Source organism: Oryctolagus cuniculus, chromosome 5 (genome assembly GCF_051225735.1).
Source record: "Oryctolagus cuniculus isolate XC-2025 breed Fujian yellow rabbit chromosome 5, ASM5122573v1, whole genome shotgun sequence".
Classification (NCBI taxonomy): Eukaryota; Metazoa; Chordata; class Mammalia; order Lagomorpha; family Leporidae; genus Oryctolagus; species Oryctolagus cuniculus.
Window position 1 is genome coordinate 51,338,175 of NC_142871.1, and position 24,712 is coordinate 51,362,886.

General features: G+C 40.6%; 3 protein-coding genes across 4 annotated transcripts in view; 2 read left to right on the top strand and 1 right to left on the bottom strand.

Moving 5' to 3' along the window:
- LOC149126499 (DNA helicase MCM9-like) overlaps positions 1 to 16,042 on the top strand; it is a 49,923-nt gene extending 33,881 nt beyond the window's left edge. The window contains 5 exon segments of the mRNA XM_089333723.1: positions 15,165 to 15,287; positions 15,290 to 15,699; positions 15,702 to 15,806; positions 15,808 to 16,002; positions 16,004 to 16,042. Of these exon segments, the coding sequence (XP_089189849.1) occupies positions 15,165 to 15,287; positions 15,290 to 15,699; positions 15,702 to 15,806; positions 15,808 to 16,002; positions 16,004 to 16,042 (872 nt within the window).
- On the bottom strand, positions 1,916 to 16,145 carry ASF1A (anti-silencing function 1A histone chaperone). Of its 2 annotated transcripts, NM_001171342.1 has the most exons (4): positions 16,010 to 16,118; positions 8,474 to 8,589; positions 3,204 to 3,380; positions 1,916 to 2,128 (listed from the first exon to the last, which is right to left on the bottom strand). In NM_001171342.1, exons 1-4 carry the CDS (start codon positions 16,116 to 16,118, stop codon positions 1,916 to 1,918), a joined length of 615 nt encoding a protein of 204 aa, NP_001164813.1. The 2 variants fall into 2 exon arrangements, with proteins under 2 accessions (NP_001164813.1, XP_089188477.1); XM_089332351.1 differs by lacking the exons at positions 1,916 to 2,128; positions 3,204 to 3,380 and adding an exon at positions 3,908 to 4,272 and having other exon boundaries at positions 16,010 to 16,145.
- Positions 15,179 to 24,712, top strand: part of LOC100340330 (DNA helicase MCM9) — a 55,312-nt gene continuing 45,778 nt past the window's right edge. Inside the window, exon 1 of the mRNA XM_089333720.1 lies at positions 15,179 to 15,571. The gene's annotated coding sequence lies outside the window, so the exon portion shown is untranslated. The remainder of the gene's footprint in view (positions 15,572 to 24,712) is intronic.

The following is a 24,712-nucleotide window of genomic DNA, read 5'->3' on the forward strand; positions in this document are numbered from 1 at the left end:
AAATGATAACCTTGTTCCCTCCAACCTGCTTGACTTACCTTTTCAGTGGCATAAATAATTTGTTCATGTTTACATTCTCAGGATAAGCTATTTACTGTGATCAGGAAGGGGAAAATATCTTCAAACCTTCTAGCTATTATTTGTATATACTGTCTATAAATGAGGCTAAACAGGAAGTCTTGGAGCTGCAGTTTTAGTTTTTGTATTTAAAAATTTATGAAGCCATAAAATTTAAGATAACAGATCATAGTTTCTAAATCCCAAACTTCAATGAAAATTTATAAATTGATATAAAAATCTAACACTTTGTCACCTGACACTGATCATAATTAGAATAAAAACTCAGTAGTGAGTTGCTTTATTTGGTGATCTAGCTATATATACTTTATTTCTAACAAGTACATCTTGTTATATTAATCACTGAGCTTTTTTGAAAAGTATTTTATTTTTATTGTTTAACATTTTCTTTTAATTGCAATTAGACAAAAATGAGACTCTCAAACTTTTAACAGTCAGAAGTATTTTAACTTTTAAAATCTATGAACTAGTTAATGGACAATATTTTAATAATCTGGTATTAAATTTCAAGATTTAACACTTAGCGAAACTTTGCTTCACAAATTCACTTTTATAGCACTTATTACAACCTAGAATCCATATTTAAATGCCCTTTCCTTTCCTGAAAATAAACTTTTAAAAGTGCAGTATAAAAGTTTTAGATATGAAGGCACTGCATAACCTGCATCATATGGCTGTCGTGCTTTGCAGCGAGAATAAAAATAATATTCTACCCTTACTTTAATGGAGCATAAAGAATTTCTGAAGAAGGACCTAACTCTCAAAGAAAACAAAACTTTTGGCTCATCTGGTTTATGAATTCCTTTCCAAGACTGCTTTTCAACAAGTTGTAATCTGGCAAAGCTATGTCCACCATACATAATATCTGATCTTATTCTTCATGACTGTAAGAGGATATGGGACAAGGTAGTATTTCCAAAGCAGTAAATTATATATTTTGATAAAGCTAAAATACTTTTCTAAGTCTACTTTTTTTAAGTACTGCCAACAATAGATGACTACGAGTTTTTAAAAGTTCTCACTATTTTTATAAATCTAATGAGCAGATTTGAGCCATTAAATCTTGTATCCTTAAACTTAGGAAGTATTTGTTCTTGACTTGCTGAATTCACTGGGCAGTAATGATGAGCAATTCAAGAAGTGCTCTGATGTCTTAATTTTGTATAACCATTATAAAAACAAATACCATAGCCCAAAGAACTTTATAAACATGTAGGTACATTCGTTATCTTAAAAACTAAAGCAAATGCTGCCCCACATTACATTAATTGTAATAGTAACCATAAAAGGCTTCAGGGTGGCCTGAAAAGGACAGATCCTAAAGTCCTTGGTAGCATATAATTCATTTCAATCCCCCTTTTAAAGTCATGCCAAAAAGGAATGGAAAGTTTCCCCTTAAATTAAAACCACACTTTATGTTTTAACAGGAAGAAACATCTTAGTTGAAGTGAACTTTCTTTTTTCAAAGGCCAGAAAAAATAATGTTCCAAAGATTACTGTCCGAGAGGCTAAGACATCTTCACAACCTGGTCTAAGGATTTATATTTTTCTTTATAAGTGCTTTAATTACATATAAAGGAGAAGAAAAATAATATATATGCTTTAATCAAATTAGTTTCAGAACAAATAAAATAACACATTAGAGAAAAAATTACTTAAAAATAGTTGTATTTATATTCCACAATTTGCTCAAATACTGGTTTTCTTATAAACTTTCTACAGGATGTTTTTAAACAAATTCTTCACATTTTGTCTTGACTATGTACTTACGGAATTTCAGGGAAATAGTTCTGTGTATTTTTAATAGCTTAATTTGTACTAAAGGGATGGCAGGTGGTCACATGCAGTCCATGTGGGATTCTAACATGACATTTAGTGAGTTTTCTGACGTGGACCATCCCTTTGAGGCAGAAGGTAATGCATCTGTTGACAGAAGTGACTGTAGATTTGGATTACTGCTCTCTGCATCTTCCAGTTTTTCTGTGTTGTCTTCCCAATTAATGTGGAATCTTGTGACCCTGGGATTAGATGCCAAAATGTTCCTTTGAAGCTAGAAGAAGGAAATATATAAATGGTAAACATTACCAAAGTTTAATCACCCTATGCAAATAGATACTTAAAGAAATGGGTCCTTTATGTTAGCACTCCTGAAGGGTTACGTTCATATACAGAAGTATAGGACAAATAAAGCACTTTAGCATAACTAATAAACAAGGACTAGGACCATAGCAATTATTTTGGCTTAATAGGAACAAGATATGGAGAATCTGAGGGAATTCATTCAGATCTTTTACTATACTATGAAATATCTATTCTTCTACTCTTGTACTTCTATTTCCTAAGAAGGGAAAGAAAATTTCTCCCAAATACATCTTCTTGCTATTAGTGATTTCCTACCTTTTAAATATTATGGTTCATTTTTGGAAACAATAGTCTAGTTTCTTCTCTTTTCTGTTGTACAAGTTACCAAACAGATAACCAATAAATTTGATCTATGAAAGGATTGGCCAGGATGAAAAACATTCTAGCCTTATTACCAGAAAGTTGAACTTTATTCTACTGCCATGTGACTTTCCTTGTATTGCCTGGCAGACAGAGGGCCCGGGCCCTATTCAACTTCACTTGATTTGCACCCTCTCAAAATCACCAGTTAGTAAACTGTTACAGTTCCCAATGAAAAACCATAAAGGTACTAAGTATCCTTGAGAATAATGAATCACAGATTTCAGCTTCTCAGTGTTTAAGCTATTTGCTATCACCTGAAATATTTAAGACCTTTACTTTATCTGCTGTTCCTACAAAATAAAACTAAAGCATATAGGTACTTTGATATAAGCATAGATAACTGTTTATATGAAAAGCAGACACAAACACAGACTTCCATGTCATAAAAGCTGAAGTGAACATGATCTATGGGAAATGCCATATAAGAAGCAGTAAACAAGTACCCATTTCTTATCAGAGATACTTAATGACTTGCATAGAGAAAGGGTTTGAGGTCACCCATGGTAAGGGAACAATGATTAGTTTGCCCAGCTGGCACAAAGACATCAAATTTACTTTGTCTCAAACTGCCTAAAAAATTGTATAGTAACAGTAATTAAAAAGGAATAGTAAGACATTACCTTAGAAAAGTCTGGTTTTACTGGCGGATTTTCCCTTAATTCTGTCTCAGTATATTCATTATTTACATAGTAGCCAACTCTAATAAATTCTTGACCTCGATAGGTACAAGTAATTAGCACAACTGTTACGCCTACTGCATCAGCATCTGGAATGAGTCCTGGATTAGGTGCATCTGCCTGGAATAATTTAAAAGAAACATACACAAAAGGCTGTTAATGGCAGGCGAGATTGGAGTTGTAGTTACCCTGAGCACTTTCAGTTGAACATGGAACAAGAAAAACTTGGAAATCACATTGGGAAGACAAATGCTTACATTTGGGATTGGCCTAAAGCTAGATATATAGCTCATGTTTCTCCACAGTATCCTCAAGTAGCTTCATTAAACTTCCAGAGGGAAATAATTGTGGTTACTGTGTGTGTTGGTTCATGAGGAATTATGCAAATTCATTATAACTTTTTATAAAATACTTAAACAATTTAATCAATAGTGCTATTGGTTTTAACTTTTTCCAGTTATAATTTTCAGACCTAAATTAGTAAATACTAAATTATTTCCACACAACCAGTTGGCAACAAATGTTTTTTATACCAGTTTTCCTTTTCTCCCCAGGACACTTATATTCTCGTACCTATACAACCACCTCTCACAAATATTCTAATAGTAATTTAGTATAAAACTGAACACAAATAGCTACACAGCAGATTTTTGTTTTTCTTTTTAAAAAGATTTTATTTATTTGAGAGGCAGTGTTACAAAGGGGAGAGAGAGAGGGAGGGAGGTAGGAGGGAGGGAGAGAGAGAGAGAAAGAAAGTAAGTCTTCATCCGCTGGTTCACTCCCCAAATGGCTGCAATGGCCAGAGCTGGGCTGATCCGAAGCCAAGAGCCAGGAACTTCTGGGTCTCCCAAACAGGTGCAGGAGCCCAAGCACTTGGACCATCTTCTGCTACTTTCCTAGATCATACCAGGAACTGGATTGGAAGAGGAACAGCTGGGACACAAACTGGCGCCCACATGGGATGCCGGCACCACAGGCAGAGGCTTAGCCTACTACACCACAGCACTGGCCCCTGCACAAAACACATGAATAATCCTCTGTTGTGAAAAGCCATTTTACTGGACACTAAAATTTAGTGTGCTGCTTAAAATTCATATTATGAAAATCCAAAGGAAGTAAAGATTATTTTAGGCAGATGTCATCAAAGACATTGTTTTTGAATCCTGTTGAACCTTGAGGAATGCAGAAGGGAAGCTAGACAGCTAGAGGAGGCTAGGGATGCTAAAGGCCATGTCCCTAGTAGCACACCAAACAATAAGGAGACGAATGGATGTAAGGAGCCACAGACTGAGGCATCCAACCTCGATCTAAGGCGAACATCCAGGGTAGTAAGTGAATGAAGTCCCAGTCAGCTAGCTTACTGCTGCTAGGCCACCAGGAACCTGTGTCCTACATCTAGTCATTCTCAACAGTTCTTAATTCTAAAGGCCAACTTCATGTCTTCATCTCTTTCTGAAATACTGTTTAACTTTCTAACTGGTCTCCCCAGTAAAGTACTGGTTACACTGCTGCCAACATTAGCTACCTAAACACAGATCTTATTCCTCTCTTAGCCTGGTTTTAAAACCTCAAATGATGATTTTCATTTCTAAGGGGTAAAATCTCACTTCTTGAATTTCATTTATAAGACCCTTCAGTTTGTCTCCAACTAACATCTCCAGTCATGTCTTAGATACATGAATTACCTAGGCTCTTTAAAATGTGATAATCTTTCTCACTTCTGTACCTCACACATACGTTCCCTGTTCCTTTGACTCGAAAGATCCTTTCTTTAAGGACCTTTTGACACTTAGAACAAATGAATCCTTCTCAGTGAAGCCCTGTGCCAGTCAGAAGGTGGATTCAGTGGCTTCCCTTTTTATGCACTTACATTGCTTGACACAAACCTCTACTAATGTGTGACCAACAATCTAAATATATTCTTCAGTCTTCCCTGTTAGGCTCTAAGCTTTCTGCAGGGCAGGAGTCCCATGCAACTCATCTTTATGGTCTCATGTAGAGCACAACCACAAGCACTTACTACTTTGAAATTCATTCATTACTCGGTTCTATCTTGTAGAAATTTATGATCTCTTTGGAAAGAGCCTATCTTGGAGAATCTTCAGCATCCCAAGCACCATTCCTGCCCCACAGAAGTATCTGGAAGTGGGTTGAGATAGTTCAGTAATGCTGTCCTCCATATTGCTACCCATACCTTCAGCAAATTGCTTAGACATGTTTGTGTTTTTGAAATTGTTTGCCAAAGGATTCAGCTTGAGCAAATATGAGTAGAGAGACCTGCAAACTGGATAGCTCATTGAGGATACAGAAGTAATGAATAGAGAGAGCTGACTGCAACCAACAATACTAGGCTGATATCTAGACATCTTCTTGCTACCTCTGGACCCATTCACAAGAAAGGCATCTATTTTCTGAGATGCAGAATCATGGCAGACTAGAAAAATATTATGTCAATGTGCTTAAAACACAAAGCATAAACTGGGGGCTAGTGCTGTGGCATAGCGGGTAAAGCCTCTGCCTGCAGTACTGGCATCCCATATGGGCACGGTTCTAGTCCTGGCTGCTCCACTTCCGATCCAGCTCTCTGCTATGGCCTGGAAAAGCGGTAGAAGATGGCCCAAGTCCTTGGGCCCCTGCACTTGTGCAGGAGACCCAGAAGAATCTCCTGGCTTCTGGCTTCGGATCGGCGCAGCTCCAGCCGTTGAGGCCATCTGGGGAATTACCCAGCAGATGAAAGACCTCTCTCTGTAACTCTGCCTTTCAAATAAATAAATAAATCTTAAAAAAAAAAAAAAAAAATTGTACTTCAGTCTCTCTGTGTTGACAGTGATGAATTTTTTAAAATGCACAGGTGAACATGTGGCCTAAATTACCTAAATCGTCCTTTTTGGCAACATGTACACTTATAACAAGGTTAGCTACTTGAAAATCACTAGAAGGAAGTATTTTTGAATTTTTTTTTCCTATACCACTCTAAGCCAAAAGCTTAGGAGTGGTCCTAACAATGTAAATACAAAAAGACAATTTCTAATGATTTATTTAAAAAACAAGGCATTTCTAAGTTTTTATTGGTAGCATGAAAAAGGTTTCTCACTACACATCAACCCAAGTTTCTTGTACTACATGATGAATCATCATCAATAAAATATAAGCCCCAGGTTTATGGGTTGAAGAAAATCCTGCGTGTGTACATGAAGCTAAAAGAATGAAAATTTAGTTCTATTAATAGAAATAGGGTACTATGACTGGTCTTTAAAAAGTTTGTGAAAAATGCATATTATGAAAAACTTTGGCTTTCAAAAATGTTTGCACCAAAATAAACAATTCTAATTTTTCATGAATTTTTAAATGTAGTGTATATATATATATTTTTTTTAAGATTTGAAAGGCAAAGATACAGAGAGAGAAGGAAAGAGAAACAGAAAAGCTTCCAGCTGCTGGTTCATTCCCCAAATGGCTGCACTGGCTGGGGCTCGGGCAGGCTGAAGCTGGGAAGCAGGAGCTTCTTCCGGGGCTCCCATGGGTGCCAAGGCCCAAGCACTTGGGCCATTTTCTGCTGCCTTCCCAGGCGCATAGGGAGCTGGATCAGAAGCAAAGCAGCCTGCACTCAAATCAGTGCCCATATGGCATGCTGGTAATACAGGTAGAGGCTTAACCTTCTGTGCCACAGCACTGGCCCCTTTCCATGAACTTTGAGGTAAAATTATTTTCCACATGTTAAAGATGACAAGATGACTAAGGAAGGTTAGGGAAGTTGTCCAAAGTCACACATGGGTAATAAACAGAGGCACCCAGGATTTATCAAGGTCTGTACCTACAGCACTTCCTTCTCTAGAACAGAGTGTTCCCCATTACCACATCTTTCACAAAGTTATGTCTGTACCTAATTCAGATTAACAGTATTTTTTAACTGATGTACTTGAGCCTCTTAATTACTATATTTGAGCTTCTGAAAACTGTTTAGATGTTATTTATTGCTTTATTCAATAAAAAGCACAAATGTCAGGAGATCAAGATTTTGAATTCTGTTAGGGAAAGGAGAGGAAAGGTAGCAGCTTTACAGATGGCTTGTGTTACAGTGATTCTTTGACCATTTCTCATGGGATAATTTGATTAACAGGATTCACTTAAATTGGGCCCAACTGTGAAGTGAAAAAACAGGGAGTTCAGGGATAAAAAGTATTAGATTTTTCTTTCTGGTTTAAGTCTTTTCAGTGGATTCGATTTAACTGATGGGACTGGCCAGAAATTTGAGAGTATTTCCAAAAGGTTATGGAAAACTGGAATTAAAAGTTTTTTTGGTGCAAGAGTTTTTGATATCAATGCAACAGTTTTACAGTATGCATTTTTCATTAATTTTCTAACTATCACTTATTTGCAACAAAAAATTAAACCTTTTTTTCTTTTAAACCTATGGCTGTTTACTATTTGAACTATTACAAATATCTCCCTCTAATAAGCATGAATAATTGAGAAATGACTGAATAGTTTTAAGCAGCAATTTAACACAGATTAAAAGAAATACTCTCAAATGCAGAGAAGAAAAATCACTATCAGTGGTGTCTGAGAACATAAATTATCTTAGCATTTTTACTCAAACAAACAGATAGTGGGGTAGTGGATTTGTAGTAGCATGCCTCTATGAAGTGGTAGATAAGATGCTTTAGTAAAGCATTGGACTTTAATGATCCAAGATTAAACATTTCTATCTACTAACATAACTGTTAATATAGCTTAATTACTGAGTATGTCAAAATAAAGCTGCTGTTTTGTTATATTATCATCACTCCTACTGGTTGAAACCATAACCTGATGATGCATATTCCTAACTGGTGTGGTTACCATTACTACTGGTATAGTTAGTTATATGCATTTTGCATCCATGTTTTATGCTGTTCAGTAGCCATCTTGAAAAGTTTCATACCAAGGGACTAGTCATGGAAGAGCCCCAACTTAACTACCAGGTATAAATGACACTTCTAAGGCTTACTGTATGCTGTGCATCTCCCTGAAGTAAGTAATTACATGAGCATTTCTCGGTATATAAAACCAAGAGGTACAGTCCCTACAGTGACCGAACCAGGACGGAAGCAGACTTAAGTGAATGCAACAGAAGCAGAGTGAATTAACGCAAAAGGAAAGGAGCAGGACTCCAATACTCCAATAAGACTATACAGTCTATTTAAAAATATATTTACCAAGATTAATCTTACCTGAAATACAAACATATGCCTTCCTGCAGGAACAGGGCCCACTAAAACAGAGTCTAAAACTTGATCATATTCTTCACTTTCTGCAGAGCCCACATAGATAATTTTCCATTCCAAGTCTAGGGTTAAAAACCAAAATATTATTAATATTCAGTAATCATTTATTGGTTGCTAAAGTTGTTTTCTCATAATAGACTCCAGAAAGGCAGTAGAATGCTTCTTATAAAATTTTTACCAGAATTCATATCTTACAATATAGTTTCTCAAAATTCTCTTTTGTAAAAAACTAGACAATGATTCTCAGAAACAAATAACAAAATCTGGAAAATGCTATATACTTTGTCTTGAAGATTTATAACAAATCACACTGGCCTAGTATGTCTGAGACAAACTTCACTAAAGAATAGTGGTAACATTAATCCAGCACTGCCCATATTTATTTGGCTATTGAATCACTTGCCCTCCCCAACTTTTTAAAAGATTTATTTATTTGAAATAGTGACAGAGAAGATCAGAGAGAGAGATTTTTATCTAATGGTACAGTCCTCAAAAACCTGCAACAGCAGAGGCTGGGCTATGCCACACTGAAGCCAGTATCTTCATCAGGATCTCCCACATTAGTGGCGGGAACCCACGTACTTGTGCCATCACCTGCTGCCTTCCCAGGCACATCCTCAGGGAGCTGAATTGGAAATGTAGAGTACCCAGGAACCCAGGCACACGAGAATGGTATGTGGGTGTCAAGTGGTCTTTGCCATTTTTCTTGTATATCTTTTTTTTTTTTTTTTAAATGCAGAGACAGTGAGAGAAAGCTTCATCTACTGTGTCATGCCCCAAATGGCTGCAGCTCAGGATCCAGGAATGCAATCCTGCGTCTCTCACATGAGTGGTAGGAACCTAGTTACTTGAACCATCACTGCTGCTTCCCAGGGTCTTGTATTAGTGGGAAGCTCAAGCCAGTAGCCATGACTGGGAATAAAACCTAGGCACTTGGATAAGGGACACAGGCAACTTAACCAGTTAAACGCCATCTTATATCATCTTTTAAAAATCTCCTCAGTACTCTTTCATCAACCAAAATAAAGTTTGTTATTTTGTTATAATAGTCATCACTCCTAGTGGCTGAAACTATAAACTGAAGATGCACATTACTAACTGTAACTGTGACTGACTGACCACAGTTGAGTTTTTTTTATCCTCCATGGCACCCCATTATATCATATGTTCTTTAACCTGGGGAGAGGAAAAGAGGAAACCAAATCCCTACATTGCATGAGAGTATGTACAGCGGGCATGAACCCAAGGAGTACAAGAAATGTTCAAGCGCAGCCCAAGACACTGTATGTAATTCAACCAGCAGACTTTATCGAGCCCCTTTTACAGTGTGCTCCTTAAGGAGAGCCCAGAGAGAGATTAATAAAACTGCTTTTTGAAGGAGCTGCCTCCTTAGTTGGGGAGGAGGATAATTCTAAAAATACAAATGATCTCTGAGAGACGACTTCTTCTTAGGCTGTTGTGTGGCCTGCCTATTAGAAGCACTCCACTGAGCCGACATAAGCATCGGCAAAGATCTGTGTTTTGGGGTCACTCATTAGAGTCTATTCAGGGCCACCATGTGCTGCCCTTCTTGTGTAACTCTGTAGATAACTTTTTTCCCCCTAAACTGATACTAGAAATAGCTTAACTGCTACTTCTTTATAGTTTTTTTTTTTTTTTTCTTTTTACAGGCAGAGTGGACAGTGAGTGAGAGAGAGAGAGAAAGGTCTTCCTTTTGCCGTTGGTTCACCCTCCAATGGCCGCCGCGGCCGGCGCACCGTGCCTATCCAAAGGCCGGAGCCAGGAGCCAGGTGCTTCTCCTGGTCTCCCATGGGGTTCAGGGCCCAAGCACTTGGGCCATCCTCCACTGCACTCCCTGGCCACAGCAGAGAGCTGGCCTGGAAGAGGGGCAACCGGGACAGAATCCGGCGCCCCGACCGGGACTAGAACCCGGTGTGCCGGCGCTGCTAGGCGGAGGATTAGCCTATTGAGCCGTGGCGCCGGCCTCTTTATAGTCTTACAAATTATGAGTTACAGAATTGAAAGCTCCTTTTTTGTCTTAAACTCAGTAGTCATCTTCTGAGAGCCTGTTATGTTATGGTTCTGTCCTAGACCTTGTTCACTTAGATATCCAATTGGTAGCACATTTCTAGATGCAGAGTCCTGCCTCTGACATCTCATGAGCTCATGTATTTGATGAGAGAGACAGACAGACAGACAGAGGCAGAGAGACAGGGAGGGAGGGAGGGAGGGAGGGAGGAAGCAAGCAGAATTGAGTATCTTTTCAAAGGCAACAAAAAACCACTGGCTCAGAGTAAGCTAGGGAGAAAATAACCAACCATAAGATTAGAGATTAGAGGCATGCCCAGATCACACAAGGTTTTGAAGGTCCTAAGGACTCTGACTTTTATACTAAGTGGCAATGGAAGCCATAGAGTTTGGGGCAGAGGGACAGAATCTACGTTTCATTTTAAAGGATCATTTTGACCACTATGTTCAATAGATTTTAAGAGGACAGAGAAGAAACAGAAAAATATTTCAACAATTGAGGCAAGGGTAGTTTGGACCATGGCCAGGAGTGAGGCTGCAAAGCAATTACATTCTGGATTTTTTTTTTTTTTAAGAGTTATTTATTTGAAAGGCAGAGTTATACAAAGACATCCTCCATCCACTGGTTCACTCCCCAAATGGCTGCTAAAGCTGAGGCTGGGCCTGGCTGAAGTCAGGAGTCTGGAACTCCCATCTGGGTCTCCCACATGGGTGCAGGGGGACCAAGGAGTTGGGCCACCTTCCACTGCTCTCCCAGGCACATTAGCAGGGAGCTTGTCAAGAAATGGAGCAGCCAGGACTCAAACTGGCACACGTAAGGGATGCTGGCATTGCAGGTGATAGTTTAACACTGTGCCACAACACCGGCTGCCTGCATATTTTGAAAATGCAAGCAGCAGGAGCCACTTTTTTTTTATTAAGAGGATGAAAAGTAGGAGAAAATAATTAGTAGTTTTAGGCATGTTTCAGCTGTCTATTAGATACCTGAGTGGAGATACTGAGTAGGAAATTTGGGTATCCTCTCCCTTTTTCTTTATAACTGCCTTTCAAATCTTTTAAAAAATATGAATATTGGCAGTGTTGTATAAAACCATAAGGAGATAGGATTCCTAGGGATTGAACATTGGAGCTCTCCAAAGAGGTCAGGAAGATGAAGAATCAACTAAGGAGATTAGAAAACTAGTAGCTAATGAGACAGATGATCCAAAAGCCAAGAGAAGAAAATGTTTTTTGGGGGGCTGGTGTTGTGGTGTAGCAGGTAAAACCGCCACCTGTGAGACCACATCCCATACGAATACCAGTTTGGTTTGAGTCCTAGCTGTTCTACTTTTGACGCAGCTCCCTGCTAATGCATCTGGGAAAGCAGTGAAAGATGGCTCAAATCCGTAGGCCCCTGCACCTACATGGGAGACCTGGAAAAAGTTCTTGGCTTGGGTCTGGCCCAGCTCTGGCCATTGCTACCACGTGGGGAGTGAACTAGCAGATGGAAGATGTATCTTCCCCTACCTCCCTCTCTCCCTTCTCTCCCTCTCCCCCTCCTTTACTCTGCCTTTCAAACAAATAAATAAATGGTTAAAGAAAAAAATTGTTTTTAAAAAAGGAGTCTGAAAGCTACTAAACTAGCCACAGGATAAGATTGAGAATTGTCATTTGAAGGTTTATTTGTACCACTACATATAATGCTCTTGTACTAATTGGTGTGAGTTAAATTGACATTTGTGTCTGGCATAGGAACATGGCTATAATTTGTAAACTTACTTTTATAAAATACCTACTGTGTGCTGCACATTGATCCTGCCACATCATACCTGTTATTTAAACCTCCACAACTTTATCATATCATATCATATCATCCCTATTATGCAAACAGAAAACTGAGACTCAGAGTTTAAGTAACCTACCCAGATTTCACAATTTGTACATTAAAGAATCAGGCTCTGTCTCTCCAACTAAAAAAATAAGATAGGGGCCAGTGCTGTAGCGTAGTGGGCTAAGCCTCCACCTGCAGTGCCAGCATCTCTTATGGGTGCTAGTTCTTGTCCTGGCTGCACCTCTTCCCATCCAGCTCTCTGCTATGACCTGGGAAAGCAGAAGATGGCCCAAGAGGTTGGGCCTCTGCACCGGTGTGGGGGGCCCCTGCACCGGTGTGGGAGACCCGGAGGAAGTTCCTGGCTCCTGGCTTCAGATTGGCAAAGCTATGGCCATTGGCGGCCATTTGGGGAAGAGAACCAGTAGATGGAAGACCTTTCTGTAATTCTGCCTCACAAATAAATTAATCTTTTTAAAAAATGTAAAGATAAATCTCCCCTTGCTCTCAAATTAGTAATAGAATTAGGGACTTAACTGTAAGGGGAGTGGGAGATAGAGAACAGAGGAATGGGGAAATAATCAAGCCCTAACAAGTACAAGATGCAACTGAAGGAAGGCCTGGACACTGATTTTTAATCTCATGAGAAGTTTGCTTTAGCTACTTTCAAATGTTTGGTGCTTTTTAAAATTAGCATCTTTTTTTTTTTTAAAGCTTAGTTTTCATTTCCCTGCCTCCTATATTGGAAGGAGGAAGAGATAAGGTCAAAATTTTCCCTAGGCTTTCAGCTGAAGTAGTTTATTCATTTGTTGGAAGTTAACTGATTGTTTCATTTAATCATGATAACCCTTCCCTGAAAGTATCTCCTCATGTGGGGGTAGTGAGAGAAGTTAACAAGGAGATTTTAAGCTAATTACATTCCTTGAGAAGACCTATGGTCTAGTGGGAAGAATGCAGTCTTTGGAATTAGAGTAAGCCTGAAATTTGAAAATATGAAGCACTGTGCTTAATTCTGGTACATTGTAAGAATTTTGCCAACAGTAGCTATAAGTTGGACATATGTAGTAAACTTGAAAGTTTGCTTGAAGGGAGGTCAGTCAAAACTTGTGTAGGCTTGATGACCATCAGATCAAGCACAGGAAAGCTTGTGCTTAAATCTTGACACCTGGTTTTTCAAGGAGGATGTTAGAAACATCCAAATTATCCTAAGAGCAAATACTACAGAAGGCTTTTTATGAAAGCAAAGCTGCAAGGGCAGCTTTTAAAGAAAAGTGGGGAAAAAAATAGTGGCTGAACTCTGGTTTGGGACTTGGATAAACAGCTTATAAAGTGAAAAATTTTCTTAAGAATATTCTGTACTTTAATTTCAGGAAATGATTTTTAATAAAAGAAGTACAATATAAAATTATGGAGCCTATGAAGAGCCATTGCTAACTATTTCCTTAATCCACACAGCCTCTAGGTGGAGTACACAGGCATGGCACCTTTTTGAAAGATTCCTTTGCAGCTTCAGTATGACTCAGCTTAAATTTTTTTTATAAAATACTAAATAAATGCCCATTAATGGTACCCTTGAAGTGTGGGGTACCAGTGGAAGTAGGTGTATTCTTGACATTATTATTGTAAAAAGCTCAATGCGACCGAGCTGGGTTTGGGATACCAATTAAAGATAGAATATAGTTTGGCTACTATGAATGGAAGGTTTCCGCTACCCAATATAAAAGTCCTCTAACAGCATCTTGGTATCTGTCTTGTTCTGGGTTGATCCTAAAATGGAAGGCATCACTTCAGAAGTATCTGTAGTTTGAAGATCTTCTGATGCCTAAAACATTGTAGCATAGGTTCTTATTTGCCTGTTTTCATATGCAATTAGCAGTAAAAAAAAAAAAATACTGATTATGGGGCCTGGAAAATGGGCCTCCTGGCTGAGATGGTTACATGGTATAGTAGTGCTAAGAGAGAGTAATCAGATGGCTTCAGAGTAAGAAAAAATGCCCTTTAATTTGATTATCAATGACCTAGGTAGAGATTAGTTTAATAAGTGAGTCATCTTTCTGACTACACCCTACACATAAAATTTATGTGCACTTATGCTTTACATGTTATTAAAACAGAAAGGCACATATTATAATGTTAAGTTTAGGGAGTGAAATGGAGGAAGGCAATGAGCAGGGACTGTTACTTTATGTCTGCACAACTTTTAAAAGTTTTACAGTGAGCATATATTGTTTTTATAATGAATGTTAATACACCACTAAAATACACTTCAGACTAAAAACTAATTTTTAAAATGAAAATGCTTTACATGATTATCCTAATATTTTTAAATATACTTTGTCAAATACATTTGTAAATTCAAGTATGTCTCCCTATTTAATTGTAAAATTTACACTGATAAAGTTAAATTTTTTTCCCCTCAAATTTTGAAAATGAAGCACTGGACTATTTTAATAAAATCTGAAAAAAGCAAAGCTCAGAAATTACCAAGTTCTGGCTTTCTAAACACTTTATTACTGCACGAATTAAAAACGTTTGTCTATTTTTGAAGACCTTAAGAAATACTAAAAAAATTGCATTTGCCATCAAGATTTTACTTTTTATTTCTTAGCCCACGTTGTGTGATATGTTAGGGTATATTCTGTATTTGAATGTGGAGTTTTAATTAGATTCTTGAATAAAGTCTTCGTTCAGACTATTTAGCAGCATGGTTAAATCTTGGAAAATTTTTTAAGGATCTCATTCATGTTTACTCGGGTTTAAATGTAACTTTCCAGCATAGCAATATTTTCCTCCCTGAGAGAGGAGAGAGGTTTTCGTCAATGAGGAAGAGGAGTCCACGCCGGTCCCGGAGCCTGCGCGCCAGCATCCCCAGGCGCCCCGAGCATCCCCAGCAGGAGAGCCGGGGAGGGCCCGCGGCCCCCGGGGAGCCCGCGGCGCGGAGGGGCCGAGCCTGCGCCCGCCTCCCCTGCTGGTTGGTCGAGGGAGCCAGGAATCAGCGCGAGGACAGCCTCGCTGCCCTCCCCGGCGCGGCTGGGCACGACCAGCCGGCGGAGAGGGGCAACTCGGCCGTGAGCTGCAAACACGGGTTTGCCTCCGGCTGTGGGTGGGGGGGCAGGCAGGTGGGCCGGCGCCGCGCCGCGTCCGTCACCGCCGCGGGGCGCGAGGAGGCGTCGTGACGCCGGGGTCGCCGGCCCAATTCTCAACTCGGGGTAAGATGGCTCCGCTCCGAACTCGCCGGCGCGACCCCACGCGCGCGCGCCTGCCCCTGCCCACCTCCACGCGGCGGCCGGGGGGCGCGGGGGCGGTTCGTACCGCGGAGCCAGCCCGGCGCGACCTCCCGGCCGGCGCCGCGGGCGCGAGTGCGGGTCCCGCGAAACGCCCGCCCGCCAGACAAAGCTGACAACATGGCTACCTCCGCTCGAACAAGTTCCTCGCAAGTTGAGCCGCGGCAGGCGCCTGGGCTGCGGCTGGAAGCCGCGCGCGCCTGGCCGGCCGTCGTCCATCAACTTCAAGTTTCCCTCCGCAGAGCCGAGCCCGCAGCCCGCCGGGCGCCGAGGGCGGCCGCCCCGCGCGAGGCCGGGCCCGGGAAACTTTCAACGTCTGCAGCCCGCAACTGACAGCCCGGGCGGGCGGGCGGCGCGACTCACCTTCAGACAGGTCCTCGATGCACTCGAAGGTGATCTCGAACTGGAACGGGTTGTAGAAAGGAGAAGGGTTATCCAGCACCACTACATTGTTCACCTGAACCTTTGCCATATTTTGAAAAAAACACAAACAATGGGAGCGGGGGCTTGTTGCGGCACAATAAAGTCCAGCCCGCGGCCGCTCGGCAGAGCGCAGACCCCCGCCCCGGCGCCGGCCCGACGTCGTGCAGCGGCGACTTGAGAAACTTTTTTTTTCCTCTTTTTATTTACACGAGAGCACTCCACAGTGTTTTGCAGCTTTCCTATTTCACTAAACTACAGCCCATTCTGCTCTGATAACTAGCAGCGTTGCTCGCGATTGGCTGCACCCGAGCTCTGACCCTCCTCCTCCAGCGAGGGCCTCGGCTGCGAGCAAGATGGGCTCCCGCTCCCGGAATGGACTCGGAAACTTTAACTGCGGCTCCACCTGCTGGTGTGGATTAGGACAAAGGCGGAGAACAAAGTGAGTGGAATACGGGCTGGGAGGCCCGCGCGGAGGCCGCCGCCGGCGGCGGGGGGAGGGGCGCGCAGGCCCCGCCCCCGGCCCGGCGGCTCCCGCGCCTCACGTCGGGCGTGGCCGCGGCGGGGACGGGGGGCGTGGCCGCGGCGGGGAGGCGCGAGCGCGGCGACGCCCGCCCCCTGGGTTTGCTGCTGTCTGGTTTTTGGGTGGCGTGGGTTTTTTTTTTTTTTTTTTTTTTTTTTTTTTTTTTTAAGCACTCCTATACATCAGTGCAAAAGGCTTTGTTGACTCTGCTCAGTTTTATCAGATAAGATGCAGTCGTCTACACCAGGTTAGATTCAGCTGTGAGTTGGGTGGTATTTGGAGTTGAGAAAAGGGTTGGTTGCAGTGGAAATAAATTGCATTTTATAGGCCGATGTCAGCTCGAAAGGAGCAAAGCCATTTTGGAAATCTAGTTCTTGGCTAGTATCTACGCTTGGGCACGACAGCGCCGTTACTTAAGTAGACACAAAATGAAAGGAGAGGAGATGATTTTACACACTTTGCTCGGTAAATTTAAGTGGGTAATCTTGGGCTGCACCTGGTTATCTTCTGCCCATTCCATAGCTCTAGAAAGAAAAAGAAAAATTACAGGAGAGGTGATCAGTTACACCTCAGGCTTGTGTTGTTTGGGGAGCATAGCAGGAACATAAAAGGAGAAAATGGAAGAGTCGGGAAACCAAAAGGGCGGCACAGTAGAGAAGGGAAAAAAACAGGAAGGAATATCACGACTTTTCATCTTCAACAGTTTATGACCTAAGCCGTTGGACATAATTCTTGGCTGGACAGATTCTGAGGTCTGAAATGAGGACATGTGAATAGCTTTATCTGTTTGCCTACCCTTGTGGGGAAATGGGGGAGCTTTTATCATGCTCTTGAGCTTGGAGTCTACTGAGTAAGGGTGGAAAAAGGTTTGTTTCATTCCGTGCAGTTCCTAGCTATTATTTTTTATTTAAGTGTTGAGATTGAAACCCCCAAACGCCCAAATGACTCAATCCAGACTGAAAATTACTTTGTCATTGAGTTATTTCCTAAGTATCATTGATGCTATAAGGGCTTCCTCTCAGCATAGTGCCCAGAATTTTGATTTGTCATTCTTAGCATGGTTCATATTTAAGGTACGTTGCTTATGGTGGGACAGCTTCATCTGATAGTCTTTGGAATGAACTTGGGACAGTTAATATTAGGCCTGCCCACATTCAAGAAAAGTAGTTGGGGGAGAGGAGTCAGATTTTTTTTTTTTTTAATAATTCAGCAGTTAGGTAGAACCTACCGAAAGTTTCTTGAACCCTGTTGTTTCTGTTCATTAAACTGAAAGTCATTGTGTGGTAACAGACACAGTTTACTACAGGTGATAAAACAGCACTCTTATTAATGTTGGTCTTAATGGTGGCTAGGATAAAATGGAGATTGCTGTATGCACTAAGACATGTTGGATACATGAGATAAAATGACCATTTGAAGATTAGAACATGACTCCTTTGAGACCGGTGTATGCAGATGTCTGATTATTGCAGTCATTGTTTAAAAAAAAATCTTTGTGTATTTATTTTTCCTTGTTTCAAAGGCAGAGAGATCTCCCATCTGCTAGTTCACTCTCCAAATGCCCACAGCAGCTGGGTTTAGCCATGCCAAAGCCGAGAACCAACTAGGAACTTACTTTGGGTTTCCCACCTGTGTGGCAGGAATACAACTACTTGAGACATCTGCTATCCCTCAAGATAGCATTTCCTAGAATTGCAAATAAAGCTGGCGCTTGAATCCAGGAGCTGTGATATGGGATGTGGGCATTCCAAGCAGCATCTTAAACTCTGCAGCAAAGGCTTGACCATATTGCAAGCACTGTTAAGAGGAAATTCGGGGGCCCATGTTGTGGCGCAGCTGGTAAAGCCGCCATCTGCAATGGTGGCGTCTCATATGGGTGCGAGTTTGTGTCCTGGGTGCTCCACTTCTGATCCAGTTCCCTGCTAATGGACTGGGAAAAGCAAGAGACGATGGCCCACATGCTTGGGCCCCTGCTAGCCACGTGGAAGACCTGAAAGAAGCTCAAGGCACCTGACTTCAGCCTGGCCCGAGCATGGCCATTGGGGAGTGATGGAAGATCTCTGTCCTTCTCCCTGTAACTCTAACTTTTGAATCAATCAATAAGTCTTTTTTTTTTTAAAGGAGATTCTAATTTCCTTGTTTTATCAAAGTGCACTTGTTAAAATGAAGCACATTTTGTAGGGTGACCATGCATGTGTCCTAATGAGACCAGTCCTAAAAAACTCATTTTTGGTGTTAAGTGTCACCAGAGGCAGAAAATCTATCTTTAAGCCAGTAGTCTGGCATATTTTCTTTCAAAAATTTTCAATGCACCGTATATAACGGTATTTAAGAAAACACAAAGGGCTGGCACTGTGGTGTAGTGGGTGAAGCTGCCACCTGCAGTGCTGGCATCCCATATGGGTGCCGGTTTGAGTCCTGGCTGCTCCACTTCCAATCCAGCTGTCTGCCATGGCCTGGGAAAGCAGTAGCAGAAGGCCCAAGTCCTCAGACTCCTGCAATTGCGTGGGAGACCTGGAAGAAGCTCCTGGCTCCTGGCTTCGGATTGGCGCAGCTCCGGCCATTGGGGCCAATTGGGGAGTGAACCAGCGGATGGAAGACATCTCTCTCTGTCCCTGTTTGCCTCTCCTCTCTCTGTGTAACTCTGACTTTCAAATAAATAAATAAATAAATCTAAAATAAAGAAAAAAAAAACAGAAACCAAATACCTCCCTAATGGTTCACTAGAAATTGTAAAAGATCATCTTGTGACCTGTCATCCTTCTGCTCTCCCGTCTTGACTCTTACTCTTGCCCATCAGAAATATCGAAGGGCTTTTAAGAAATTCCACCAAATGTTCCTTTTCACTTATGATACCTTTCAGGAAAGACCATAAAGACTCCCCGGATGAGCCCAGCATGTTTTTAAACTGTTAATACCTTCAGGGGCAATTTATAGAACCAGTTGCTGAACAATTTAAGTACCCCAGGGGTCCCACATGATTCGTGGATGGCTGTGTGGAATGTAATCCCCAAATCAGAGCTCTCTAGAGATCATTTTGGGGGAAGGATGAGTTGTCTGGACCTAAGATGAGCAAAGCCTAAACTGGTGCCAAAGGCTGAAATGAATGAACCTGGTTACCTGTTGTTGCAGGTTGAGTTAGATCTCCCCCTGATTCTTGTGTTGAAGTATGAAGGTGACTGTATTTGAAGATGAGCCTCTGACATAGTGGCTGAATGAAATGAAATTGTTAGGCTGAGTCCTGCCTAATCTGACTGATATCCTCAAAAAAGAGGAAATTTGGACATATAAAGAAATACTGAGGACACAAACTCACTGAAAAAAGACCATTCTGGGGGCCGGCGCCGCGGCTCACTAGGCTAATCCTCCGCCTAGCGGCGCCGGCACACCGGGTTCTAGTCCCGGTCGGGGCGCCGGATTCTGTCCCGGTTGCCCCTCTTCCAGGCCAGCCCTCTGCTGTGGCCAGGGAGTGCAGTGGAGGATGGCCCAGGTGCTTGGGCCCTGCACCCCATGGGAGACCAGGAGAAGCACCTGGCTCCTGGCTCCTGCCATCGGATCAGCGCGGTGCGCCGGCCGCAGCGGCCATTGGAGGGTGAACCAACGGCAAAAGGAAGACCTTTCTCTCTGTCTCTCTCTCTCACTGTCCACTCTGCCTGTCAAAAAAAAAAAAAAAAAAAAAAAAAAAGACCATTCTGAGGCATGGCAAGAGTCCTCAAAAGAAACCAAGCACCAAGCAAACCTGTCAAGACCTCGATCTTGAACTCGCCTTCAGAACTAGAGAATGTGGATTTCTGTTCTAAGCCATCCAGTCTGTGATAGTTTGTTATGATGGCAGTAACAAACAAATACACTTGCAAGATTTTTTTCCTCCACTCAGAATTACGTTATTTAATTGAAATAGTGGCTAGTCATCTAGTATTTTCTGAGGTGATAAATGAGATGGTAATTCAGCCTTGGCAGTAGGGGTGTGATGGAGTGTGGATTGGTGTTCTGGAACCGGTTTTCAAAGGAAGTTATAGCTTCAATTCTGCAGAGACAAGTTGCAGCTTGTTTCCATGGATCCAAGGGTCCTTTATAGAGGACTTCTAAGATTCTGAAATTTAAGTGTTGAAAGTATGAATTAAGAAGTAGTAGGATTAAGTGAACTGAACTGAAATGTGCTGAATTAAAATGTACTGGAACTAAGAATTAAATCGAGTCTTAGTCCCTGCCTGCTATAGGAGTTACTGGAGTGGAGGTACTAACTTCTTGCCTTTGTTCAAATCCTAGATTTCCACACGGGGAATTTCTTGTTCACCATGTTGAATTGTCTTTTAAGAGTTACTTACTTATTGTTTCCATCTTTTAAGAAAAGATTCTTCTGTAAGGCTTGTTTTAATATGATCTTTAGTTAGGTTAAAAGGCATCCTTTTATTTATTAGTGATAGGATATTAAATTTTAATGATAGTTTTAAATAAAATTTATGTAGAATGTAGATTTGCTGGAGTTTATAACCATTTTTAAATGAGTTAAGTTTTTTAAGTAATTTTAATGATTCATTACATGTATACAGAGAGCATTTGTTGCATGAAATTTTTGTGTTAGGCTCCATGGAATGCTCAAAAATAAAACATACGAAGACCTTATGGCCCTGTAAGAAAGATAACTATGTAATCAAATAAGTATGGTAATACAATAGAAAATGTTAGATGCAACTTTAACCAATTACATATAAATACAGGCAAATGAAAAAAATTTTAACCATTTGTGAAGAACATTTAAATAACTTGTTTCTGAGCCTCCTGGTGTGGTAGGGGGAAGGTATTATCATCCTTTACAGCAAGACAGAATGCTAGTGCTCAGAGACCCACTCCTCTAACTGATGGCCTAATACCTCTCTACTGTGTCTCTACTGCAGCAGGCAAAATGTGAGGTGGCCTTTATGTGTAGAAAATGTGGTTGGTACCATTTCCTATAGTAATGACTTGATTAATCTTGAAGAAAAAAAGTTATTAATGAGGTTGGCTCAGGTGCATACTAGGAATAAGAGGAGGATCCCCCAGGGTAACAGTGGGGGGAATCTCTTCATTGAGGCACTACAGGTATCCAGACTCTTTGTAAAAGGGACATTCAGAAGGTACAGGAGGATAGAGCTATACCTCCTTATACATTTTGTAGGTTCTCCATGTCTGTTACATAAAGTGTACCCCTTCTCCATTCTCTGCTATACTTCATCAGTAAGAGTTTGTTGGGGTCAGCTTTGTGGTAGAGCCATTTAAGCAGCCATTTGGGACAATAGGATCTCCTATCAGAGTGTCACTTGAGTCCTGGATGCTCTGCTTCCTATCCAACTTCCTGCTAGTGCACCTGAAAAAACTGTGGATGAGACTCAAGTGGTTGCATCCCTGCCACCTACTTGGGAGACCCAGGGTCGGTCGATCTCTCTCACTCTCTCTCTCTCACTCACTCACTCTTTTTCTCCCTCTTTGTCTGTCAGTCTTTTGAATGAATGAATGAATAAATCTTTAAAAAATGTTCCACTGTTTTGTGTTCATTGTTACCCACCATAATGTTATAGGTTGTTGCTATAACTAGTTATCCTTAACTAGACTATATTGTTAAATACCTTTTGGGTAGCTATAAATCACATCAGCCAGCTTTCTGAAGCACTGTAATTATTTTCATGGTTGACAGTTTGTTGGTGTTAATAGCGTCATTTTTGACCAGAAAAGTATGAATGCAAATATCTAAAATTTATCTTGTTTTTTACATCTTGTTTGTTGTTGTTGTTTTACTTTGTCTTCTTAGTCCTCTTATAAATCTAGCTCTTTGTAAATTCATTTTCCTCTTGAATTCAGTTTTCTCTTGTGGTCCATCTTTGTTCATGCTTTATACTCCACCCCTTTCTCTCTAATTCCCTGCCTTTCCCATTCATCAGAGGCTCTGCTCTTTACCTGATGCCAGGGGGAAAGTAATGATCAGTAGAGAGAAGACTTGAATCTTTGGAACATCTGTACTAGACCAGTGCTTTCACAAAGCCACTGCTAAGCATAGCAGCTTTTTCTAGTTGGTTACTATAGAGACGGATGACTTTAGATGGAAGTCATGCTTGGCAGAAGCTAGGCAAGGAGGCTTTGTGAGATTGGAGGCCTTTTATGCATGGTCATTTAGAAGGAGTCAAAAAACTGGAAGGATAAGGAGGGAAAGGGTTTTACAAATGAACTAATAGATAGTTAGTAGGTACATAGTTGATAGAATTTGTACTTGCTAAGACTTTGAATCCAGTGTGCAAAGAATTCACTGCCAAGTGCCCTCTGGTATGATTACATAGTAATGTTTTCAAAAAATGGCTTTATTGAGATACAATTAACATAGCAATTCACTTATTTATAGAGTCAGTAGTTTTTAGATTCATATAAGTCATCCATTTAAAAGGTCAGTAGTTTCAGGAATATTCACAGAGATGTTCAGCTATCACCATAATTGATTTTAGGGGAATTTTGATCATCTCAGAAAGATAGTTTGTAGCCCTCAGCTATTTCAGTGCTTCCATTCCTCCCCACAGGTGTGCGGCTACCAAATTAGATCATAGATTAGTAGATTTGTAGTTGCCTGTAGGTTGCCTATTCTGGACATTTCATATAAATGAAGTCATACAGTATGTAATCTGTTGTGACCAGCATATTCCAAGCAGAGTGTCTTTGATGTTTTCATCCATGTTGTGGCATATATCAACAGTTTATCTTTTTCTTGTGAGTATTGTCTAGGAATAGTCCGTTATATGGACATAGCGCATCTTATTTATCTTTTCCTAAGTTGATGGGCATTGGTTTTTTCCCCCATTTATAGCTGTTATCAATAATGCTGTAAACTTGCATATAGATTTTATATGGGACCTGTGTTTTTATTTCTCTGGATTTATGATTAGGAATGGAGTTGCTGGATTCTATATGATAACTCCTTATGAGGAGGGCCCAGACTGCTTTCCAAAATGGCTGCACCATTTTATATTCCCACCAAAAATGTGTGAATGTTCCAATTTCTCCATATCCCCACTAACGCTTTTCTTTTAAATGTCTTTTTGATGATAGCCGTGATGGTGTGTAAAGTAATATCTCAACATGGTTTTGATTTACATTTCTCTGGTAGGTAAAGATAGTCAACATCTTGTGTTTGCTTATTGGCCATATATATATCTTCTGTGGAGAGGTAACTATTCAGGTTCTTTGCTCATTTTTAAATTTGGTCATTTCTTTTTATTATTGAGTTATAAGTATTTATTTTAAATGCAAGTTTTTTATCAAATATATATAGTGTGCAAAATTTTTCTCCCTTAAAGGAGTTATCTTTTAATTTTCTTGGTGGTCTTCTTGGCAGCACAAACTCTTTAATTTTGATGAAAGGCATTTTATGTTTTCTGCATGTGCTTTTGGTAGCATTTCTCAAAGATCATTGCCTAATTCAAGGTCATAAAAATGTATGCGCATCTTTTCAGAATTTTTAGCACCTCTCATTTAGGTCCAGTTTAGATTAATTTTTTTATATGATGTGAGTAGAGGGTTGCCCAGATTCATGCTTTTGCATGTGGGTGTCTGATTTTCCAACAGCATCTGTAAAGAAGACTATTCTTTGCCCCACTGAATTGGCTTGGAACCCTCACAAAGAATGAATTTACCTTAAATGTATAGGTTTATTTCCAGACAATCAGTTCTGTTCTGTTGGTCTGTAGCCTTATTGCATTACCTCCTTGTCTTGATTGCTGTAGCTCTGCAGTGAGTTGTGAAATTGGAAAATGTGCATCTTCTAACCTTGTTCATTTTCAAGATGATCTGTTTGGAATACTTTTTTTTATGTGAATTTTAAGATAACCTTGTCAATTCTACAAAGAAATCACCTGAGATTTTGATAGTGATTGCATTGAATCTCTAGATTTCTTTTGGGGATTACTCTGCATATCCAGGGGTTCCACATCTGCAGAAGCAACCAAGCAGTATTCGTAGTGAACACTTATTTGCAGATTTTTTTTTCTTGTCATTATTCCCTAAATAGTAGAGTATGGCAACTATTTACGTAACATTTATTTTGTATTCGATATTATAAATGAGGTAGAGATGATTAAAAGATTTAAAGTGTATGGGTGGAT